Raw genomic sequence first — 10169 nt, 5'->3', positions numbered from 1 at the left:
TGCTTGGTAGATTTATATAGCACATGATGCATTAATTTAAATGTCACACACACACACTTTCACACTCGACAAGATAGTTTTTCTTGTATCTTTCTCTGCCTTCACTTGCTGTAACTATATCCAGAGAAAGCAACTTATGCTCATGACACATAATGTATTTCAGACTTTATCCCTGTATTACCCAACAATGTTATGTTTGCCATCACGTGAGATTACATTACAGTGCAATGAAATCCAAAGACACTGCTCTCTTCATGTGTATTCAGGCAGGCCTCCGCCTCCACAGTAATATTATTCAATTGAAAATCGACTTATCCTTAAAATAGGTACATTTAATATACCAACAATTTGCTCAAAAAGAGTTCCTGAAATTGAACTGAAAGAATACATTTTCAGCACTACCTACTGAACAAAATATGAACAGCTTTGTTCCTGGTGAAATCCTCCATCAATGTATGCAATACAGCACTCTGCCAAGGAGCAAAATGGAAACATTTTCTGAACTCAAAAATATGATTACATTTATTTTATTTGAATTTAATATCCATTAGCCATTTTCGGAGAAACTTGGGACAGCTAATTTCCGATTTGTCTTAAGAGGATTACACATAAAGCACTTGCCGGAGATGTATGTTTGTGAGGTAAGACAGGGTTAGGCGTGTGTTCGTGTGGGTGTATAATTTTTAGAGATTAGTGTTTGTGTACGTTGTCTGAATTACGAAAGTATGTGTTCCCTGCCGAGCCAGGCCATAAATGCATTTGCTTTACTTCACATGCTAGGTTACTCCAAGCTAAACTGTCCCTGTGGGTTAGTGGAAGAGGTTCTCCTGAAGGGGTGGACAGCCCTGGTGTGTGAGGTAGGCCTGGAGAGGATCTCCTGCATCTTTCTGTTGTACTGCTCCTGGTAGACCAGGCCTTGCTGGTGCTCCTGCTCTGTCTGAGATCTCCCCTCATCACGCAACTGCTGCTGGTACATCATCTGGGCAAGCAGATCTGCCTGGAACTCCTGACAGCCCTGTCTCAGACTGGGAGAGGAAAGCAGAGATATGTATTAATTGTGAAGTCTTCTGCTGTGTGTGAAAAAGGGTAAAATGATTGTGTATTTCTGTGAGAGGACGCATGTCAGAATCTTTGATCACATTATGCATACCGAGTTTTCTCTCTCTCATCCAGCAGTTTGTTCTCCTGTATGGTTTTGTTTAACTCGTCTCTCTCCTCGGCCAGCTGAGCCTGTTTCTGCTTGTTCAAATCCACTAAAAAAGAAGCACAAATACACAAGCACACACACCATGAGACCACATCCTATTTAAAAGATGACTTGTGATATAAACAAGTCATTGTATACTGTAAATCAACTGCACTGTCACAAAGGACCTGCCCAAGTGACAGATCTGCTTCCCTCTCTTCCGCTTTCTTACATTTCTCCTGGATCTGCAGGCGGCGTGTGTCCATCACATCCTTCATCAGCCTATCCCTGGCGTGTTTCTCTTTGTGACACTGCTCTGCCCTCCGGGCCCAGGTCTGCTTTAGCTCTGCCTCGATCAGCTGCTCTGTCTCCACCTCCTGTCTCTTCTGTTCCTCAAGCTGATCGGCCAGGTACTGCTGGTACCTACTCTGCTCCTCTCGCAGCTCAAGCTGTGAAACACACACACACACACTCAGTCAGTAATCCTCTGCCTCTTTTAGTTTCATAAGATTTCTTTGTGTGCCAAATAGAGTGACAATGTGGTAATTTAACATGCTAATACGACTCCACTTTCCCACCTTCCTCGTGACCTTGCCCTGTTTCTCATCTCTCTCCTCCGTCAGCAGATGCTCGAGCATGCTCATGTCCAGGGCCAGCTCGTCCTGCTGCTCCCTGGCCTGGCGCTTCATTTTCAGCCTCAGAGAGTGGTCGAGCAGCCTGCGCCGGCTCTCCTGACCCTGGAGCTTCTGACGGCGCTCTCTCTGCTCCTCCAGATGCAGCATCTCTCTCTGCTCCCTCTGGGACACACACAGAGAAAAACAGAGAGGGCTCAATTAGTGATCACAAAGCAGAAACCGACACAGACACAGAGAGAAACATCTCAATTACAGGCCGAATTTGCCTACCAGTAGCAGGGCCTCTTCCTCTTTGAGCTGCTTGGCCTGTTCTCTCTGCTGCTCGGCAGCCTCCATCTGAACACGCAGGTAGGCCAGCTGCTGCAAGTTACTCTGGCGTTGCCTCTGCGCATCCTGGCCCCCCCGCTCCTCCTTGGCTCGCCGGTCGCTCTCCCACAGCTGAGCAAAGAGCTGCTCCTCCTCCTCTTTCTGTCGCTGCGTCACCTGCCGTGTACATAGCTGCGCAGCCCGCTCTGTGCAAATTTCGTCCTGCCTGCGTCGAGTCTGTTCAGCCCGGAGCTCCTCACTCCGCTCTCTGAAATTGGTCCATTTAAAAATCTATTTGTATAGAGGTTTTAACACACACATATAAAAGAAACCTGCAACATTGTCTTGTAGAAACTCCCTTTAGTTGTTCTCTCTACCTGAATTGCTGTTCAAGCTTGTCTTCAACTACACTTAGCCTTTCACTCTCCCTCCTCTCTCGCAGTAACTTGGCTCTCTCTCGCATCTTGGCTTGTCTCTCCAGCACTGTCTCCTTCTTGGTCTCCATTTCTCTCAGCAGTTCCTTCTCCTCTGCCTCCAACATATCATGCAGTCTAAGGGAGACAGGGGTGATAGACAGACATGGAGCAATTGAAATACCTCTTAAAAAAATATGATCAGCTGTTATGGGAACTCAACCAAAATATTTGTCACAGACCTTTCCCTCCTCTCATTGATGGTCATCTGATACTGCCCAATGGCATCTTTGACCCGTCTCTCAATGGTTCCCAACACAATGCGCCGGTCAGAGTTCTTCTCCCAGCGCGTCTTAAGGTCACAGGTGTTCTGGTACTTGGTGAACTCCAACACCTTGTCCCGGGCCTCCTCCTGTTTCCTTCTCTCTAGGATGAGGTAGTCTGGAGGCCTGGATGATGGGAACCTCGCCCTCTGGAAAATGTTGGTAAGGGTTTAGTAATTATGTTTATGGGAGGCAGCAGTTTCTCCTGACCAAGTGACCTGGCCAAGGAAAACTCAAGGCCCTACTGTAGTTATTTGCTTTAACTAAAACATTGTACAGAACTGTCACACGGGAATCTATCTGGCTAAGGGCCAATTTTCCTACCCAGGTCAACTGGGGTCGGTAAAAGCAATTTAAAAAATAATTGTTAGATATGCTTACTCTCTAATTTTACAAAACAATACGTTTGTTTAGCTATGTACAACATGTAGCTAAACTTATTAACGTTAACTAGCCACAGAGTTTGTATTGAACTTACCACCGCCACTGAATGAGGGGTTGGTCCCGTAAACTCGCGACATTGTGGTTTATTTCTAGTCTGACTGGCCAACATACTTGGATACAAAACAAGCTTCTTCCCAGCCAGATACTTCTATTTGTCCTGCATCCCATCAAGTTTCCCAACTGTTTAACATGGACCTTGACGAGGAGTCTCTCCGGCGATTTTGTTGACGGAACTAGTAAATTGTTACCATGACAACTACAAAACATGCTGCAGGGGTTGATCACTGGAGCTGTGTTCGAATACCCATACTAACATACTGTATTCTACATATTTAATGAGTATATACTACATACTATAAGTTAATTTTAGTATACTGTAAACGGAACAGTATCCTTTCAGTTGAGCGTACTAGCTCTTCGCCGGTCTACCGGAAGTTGAAGTTGTTGCTATGCAACCTCTTGCTAGCTAGTTAGCATAACAAATTACTAGTTAGACATTTTACGACTTCGGGTGTGTTCTTAAATTCAACCTGGAGTGTCAGAGTCCGCTCGTAAATTCAGAGCGTTGTCATTGTCCGTTTGGAAAGTTGGAGCGCACACTGGACGCTCGGCCCGAGGAGTAGGATTTGAGCGTTCTGACCTTACAACGGCAGTCAAGCACCATGCTAACGTTGGCACTTCCAGACACAAATGAGTGACACCACTCTGACCATTTTACTCGCCATAGCAGAGCTGGTTAGGCAGTTTTTATGTTGTCCAGAGCGTTGGTGGCAACAATTTAATGACGCTTTTTTGTCGACCATATTCAACCGCTGTTGAGCGCTCGTAAATGCATTATTCTGGCTCTGGACTGGTACACAATCGGAGTAGATAGCCAGAGCGAATTTACGAAAGCACCCAACGTTCATTGAGAACGCACAACGATAATACAATTTAGCTAAGAATGGAATAATTAAGTCAATAAACGTTGGGTAGTTAGATAGCCTATAGTTAATATACTGGCAAGTTTGATGTATAAGTAGCCAACTAACGTTAGATAGCTAACATACAGGTGTTGTGCCGAAAATCTCGCCCTGCCAGAACCCCCCTGTTATGGGTGTAAGACCCCCCTTCTAATTTCCTTAATTTTGTGGCTGGACTCAAATACTTTGTGGCACACATCAGAGTCAAATACCTTCTATAGAACAAACTTCACGTCAGGATAGGCATCCGAAAGTAATAATGAATGTATGTGTGTTATATTAAACATAGAGGACGGAGTAACATGTTAGCAAGCAATAAACATTTCATTACTATGGCTGAATTATTATCCTTACACTTTCAAAAATACTAGTCGAATAAGACATGGGAGAGATGACGAAGTTTGGCTAAGATATGTATTTATAGACTACAAAATAATTTGCGGATTTAGGTATGGGCGACAATGGCAGCCGCCCAGGGCGCCATACAAGCTAGAACCGCCACATACACTTGAAACAAATAGCCAAACCGAAAACTACAGACAAAAATTATTTCTGCTACTAAGATCAGTGAAATGTAGGCTAAACTGACAACGGAGTGAAGAGCAGAAATCTCAAGTTCTAGCAAGCAATTCACAGCAATGAAGAACGATTTTCGGCACACCTGTTCATACTGCTGTAATGATATGCTGTGGTTCGTAAGGACAGCGTAGGTAGCAAATTGTCAGCCAACAACGTGTAAGGTAACTTATTGGAAAAGTCATTATTTTATTACATTTCTCAACATTTTGTTAACATTTGTCATAATTAGTTAAAGCAATGAATTTGTATCCGCTGTTGGACTTTGGCTGCATATTTTTCGCCATTTTCTTGAAATCTGAAAACGATGTGGAACCACGCCCATTTCCTGAAGAATTGCATTGTGGGCCCTAAAGCACGGAAATAGTGTCCTCTGCGTGTAAACGTCATATTTTGGCGAATTTAGTTCGACATCTGGGGAACTTGTAAATTGTTAGGTAGCTAGCTAACTAGTATGGATATACTAAATATATCCATACTATGACCAATAAGCATACTATATACTCAATGAACGTCACAAATAGTACGGTTAGTATGAGTATTCGAACACAGCTTGGGAGTGGGCAGGAGAACGTTCCCTGATCTCGAGAGATGCCCCGCGTTCACTAGCACGCGGTGAAACACCGCTTTCCATTAATTTCAATGGAAGGAAAGCGGGGGGACATTTGGGCGGTGCGAATGTGGCCTGGGAGGCCGTGAAAAAGACACGCTTTCCCAAATTTATGCAAATCACCAGCGGCGATGACCAATCATATCGGGTGGTTAATTTACGGAAATCGCGATTTAGCAAACTAGCTGACTAGCTAACATTAGCCAGCTAGCTGGCCAGCTTTATGGTTGTTGTGACATGAGTATGAACATTTAATTCTGGTTGTTTAATGTTTTAGGGACTCCTGAAACAACCAGCAAACCAGGCTGTCGTCTTGTGAAACAGTGGATGTACAGAATCTAGCTAGCTAAAGCATTCACTGCAAATTGAATGTACAATTTTGTGATCTTGCCTTGCTGATATTTGCCATGCAATGCAGATAGATTAAATAACGTAGCTAGCTAGCTATTTTCTTGCTTATTGTGCAGTGGAGGATAAAAAATACCTGTATGCCTATGGATGTGTAGCTAGCTATGTGTATAGACCCTAAAACATTTGGTATACATATTAGTTCAGAACCTAGCTATGAACCTCAGCTATCATAGCCAGTTGTATCAACTTCAAAACACTCAATGACATTAATGAAGGCTATGGATTGAGTATAATATAATATAACTTTGTGCCAAGGAAGTCATATATACATGTAGTTATTACCATGCATGAGATCCCCACATTGTAGCCTGTACATTTAATATATTCACTGATCATGTACTCTGTGGCAAATGAAGGTACAGTTCAGGTATGAATGTCTTTCAGATAATTTTTCAGTCATATCCAATACCAGGAGCATAAAATTCCAGTCTTTGAATGATGCTGTGTCTGCATGTATGTATTACAATGATACACTTCAACAGTGTTTACGAGTCTTGGTCCTGGGACATCAATGGTTACACATTGTAACTATGCAATAGACTAGAAACATGGTTTAACTAGTTAAAGGCTGATTTGTAATTCATATACACAGAAATTGAATTTTAAAAAACAGTACACTACACTTCCTATGCATCATGTACATACTCAAACCAGTTCATCTCAATATCTAATTTCCATCATCTGCATTGATCTGATAAACACAGGATAGGGTGTAGTCATCAAATGAAAGACTTCATTTTAACCAGTAGAGAATGTAAAACCCTTTATTGAAAGAAGTTAATTGTCAAAGTGTTATAAATACATGCATTATAAATATTATAATTGTAATATTATAAATACATGTTCAATCTGTAGTTCAATGCACATATGTTGTGCATTATAAAAACAGAGGAAGAAAGAGGTAAGAATATAGGAGCTGGGAAGGCAGCATATGATTAATGAATCACAGTGCTACCATAATTTTCTCTCAGTTAATCACAATTACATAATAGTGTCTCCTAACAAGCCTTGGGCTCCCAGTCGGCCCAAAGGTTATCTTTAGAGAGGGTGAGGTGGCGATGACGGCATAGGCGGGAAATCCCAGGGGGGACACGACCCCCCCCCCCATCCTGAGAAAAATATGATTTGTCCCCCCCAATATATCACTGTAAACATAACTATGTAATTTCAATAATATTAATAATACGCAATGAAAGCACTTGTGCTGATTATAGACACTTAATAGCGCGTTTTTAAGTTTCAAAAGATTGCGACCTCCCCCGCCCTTTGCCTCACGATGGTTTGATCCACTGCCAGTTCTTTAGCTGGCAAGGTAATAGAGGGTTCGTATCTACTATCCGAAAGGCACTAAATGTACGTAACTGACGTGAGGTTAATCCAGTCAATCGCGCCATAGCAATGTTTTTTTTTTATGTTGGCAGGGTTCACACAGTGTGAACTGTCCATAGCTGCTGTTTGAAGAGTTGAGACACTGACTGAAGGATCTTTTGTTTGATTTATTTGGGTTTTTCATTGAAGTAGTTATTTTGCTTTTAGAACTGTACTTATTTTAAGCTTTTTGTTCTTGTAAAGATATTGTAGTAGATTCAGGCCAGTGGCACATATTTAATGACTATATAAATGTATCAGAAAAAGTCAAATTAAAAGGTAATTTCAATACGGAGACCAACTTTGTGATGGTTCTCAATGGAGATTCTTTTAGATGTGATCACACCATGTTCATTGTATTTATGAAAACTACACCCATACAGTGTACAGTACCATTGCCACCTACTGGCCTTTCTTGATATTGCTGGTTGTAAGTACAAATACCTGCATACATACTGGACTGGTAAGAAGACTGCTATAACTATTATTAATAGTAGTATTATATTGATTTAAACATTTGAACAAGTTTAGAAAACCCTTCAGTTAACTACTGTACCTATCAATTATCCAGTTGTAGGAATTATGGTTCCTCAATATACATTTAACATATTACAACGTAGGCTATGTGTTACAGCACTACTTTTGGTGTCCCCCTCAGGAATTGCTCTTGAGAAAATTTAATGTAATTGTCCCCTCCAAGGTTGATATCAGATTTTCGCCCCTGTTAATGACGGGACTGGGGGTTGGCATCCTCTCTCACATCAAAACATACCTGCAGACGAGAGAAAGATGGAGAGATAGAATAAACATTTTAAAAACCCAAGGCTTAAACATGCTAACACTGTCATCATAATCATCAGGTGAAATGCAAAACTGACCTTGGATCATTAACTATGGGACTACTGAATCTCTATTTCAATGTAAAGAATCTCTTCAATAATACTTCCTGTTGACGTGACCTCTCACCTCTGATCATGCTGTGCCCTCTAAGTAGCCAGTTCAGATGTGAGAGGGGTTCACTGACACAGCTGAAATAACCTAGAGGATTTAGGGAGAAGGGGAGAGAGGGATGAAGTGAAGGAGAGAGACTGTTATTGAGAAAATAAGGTAGTTAAAGAGAGTGTTCAACAGGAATCTGTGTGTGGCCTTACCTGGTGTCCACACTAAGTGGCTGCAGAGTACTTTATGCTGAAAAACATGGACAGACACACGAGGACAAAAAATATAGCGTAGTTATAGAAATAATGAATTGTCTTACTATTCTCCATGGTTGGCCCTCTTGCCTATTCTTTGAAGGTGGAAGGAGCCACAGTTATACACCTGAGCCTGCTTACTGCACAACACAATCCATCAATCAGATTGATACATGTGTGTATGTGTGGGTTATAGGGTGTCTAATCGTTTAAACCTTTTTCAATATGGATGACTTAAAATAGCCTGTTTTGTTTTTGTACAGACATCACACCCTTACCTAAACAGCACCATCACCTGAGAATTAGAAATTAAAGGGAGAGAAACTGGGAATTGAATAACTGCAGTTGACATAGCTAAGTAAATGGAAGAATACTCTTACTGCAATGTGGATGGCTCTTAAAAGAGCCTTTGGTTGTGCATAGTGTAGTCTATGGTGTTGCCAGGGAACAGCACCCTCTTCAAAGAAGTAGGAGGTGAAGATCTCCCGCACACGGATTGCCTCTCTTGCTGCGTTGTTGGACCCCATCCTTGAAACATCCTGCAGGGCACCAGACTCCTCCTCTGGGACACGCCGGCGAGCTGCAGATCCCCTCCTGGTCCTCGTGTCCATCCTCATGAAGTTATGCAGGACACAGGTAGCCTTCACACGCCTGAATTCCTCCAGGAGGCAGTCCCAGATGGCCCTGGTCACTCAACCTTGCAGTGCCCTACACGGTAACTGTAGGCAATCGTTTTGAAGGAAACCCCATTTACAAGGTATCTAGGAATATGGAAGATAATGTCATTATTAGACTTTTACATCACCAGGTCATTGTGGACTACTAAAGTATAATATCCCTTATAACAAAGCATGATAACATTGGATTGATAGATGCATGGGCACACACATGTGCATGTGTAGCATGTGACACTAACAGGATCATAACAAGGATAGCATCACAAATGAATACCACTCGAAGCTTGATGATGAGTTGATCATTTGAATCAGCTGTGCAGTGCTAAGGCAAAAACAAAAATGTGCACTCCTTTGAGTCCCCAGGATCAGGACTGAGAACCACTGCTCTTCATTGGGAACTCTTCATCCGTAGACAGGCGTTCAGAGCTCTCTTTATCTGAGGACAGAAAAACTCAGAAGAAACAGACTTCCTTATACCCAAATTACACTGCACTGAATAATATGTTACTTTTACTGTAACACTGTAACAATTAATAAAAATAAAAAAAACATTTTCGAAATGTATTTACTTAACTTACTTGAATAGGTTCTCCCAGCCATGTAGATAATTGGAAACAGGGTAGCAAAGTTTGTCACCAGAGCGTTTTAGACCATATTACTATTGAACTATTTACCCATTTAATAACCAGACCTTCATACAAATTTGCTATGCTGAAATCTTGACGCACAATCGAACATGCTTCCATATGCTGCCAGAAAAAAAACGGTGTGAATTTGTGAAATAGCTAGTTAGTTGGGTGACCGCTAGCGTTTCAATCGGTGACGTCACTCGCTCTGAGACTTGAAGTAGTTGTTTCCCTAGGGCCGCGGCTTTTGTGGAGCGATGGGTAACGGTGCTTCGAGGGTGACTGTTGTCGATGTGTGCAGAAGGTCCCTGGTTGGGGCGAAGAGAGGGACGGAAGCAATACTTACTCATGCTGTATCTATTAAAACATTTCCACTGTCATCTAAATATTTCACATAAAGCAACATATCAAGTCAGCAGAGAGAAGTGCATTTAAATAA

The 10169-nt window shown here is 42.0% G+C and overlaps 1 protein-coding gene across 1 annotated transcript; it reads right to left on the bottom strand.

The window, feature by feature from the left end:
• Positions 1-252: 252 nt before the first annotated feature.
• On the bottom strand, positions 253-3666 carry cfap53 (cilia and flagella associated protein 53). Its single transcript, XM_038970827.1, has 8 exons — positions 3342-3666; positions 2783-3012; positions 2505-2678; positions 2092-2395; positions 1765-1983; positions 1419-1635; positions 1151-1253; positions 253-1025 (listed from the first exon to the last, which is right to left on the bottom strand). The coding sequence occupies exons 1-8, from the start codon at positions 3414-3416 to the stop codon at positions 782-784; spliced, it is 1566 nt and encodes a 521-aa protein (XP_038826755.1). The 5' UTR covers positions 3417-3666; the 3' UTR covers positions 253-781.
• Positions 3667-10169: the final 6503 nt, after the last annotated feature.

The sequence above is a fragment of the Salvelinus namaycush genome, chromosome 31 (assembly GCF_016432855.1).
Source record: "Salvelinus namaycush isolate Seneca chromosome 31, SaNama_1.0, whole genome shotgun sequence".
Lineage (NCBI taxonomy): Eukaryota > Metazoa > Chordata > Actinopteri > Salmoniformes > Salmonidae > Salvelinus > Salvelinus namaycush.
This window is presented reverse-complemented; position numbering and strand designations above follow the sequence as displayed.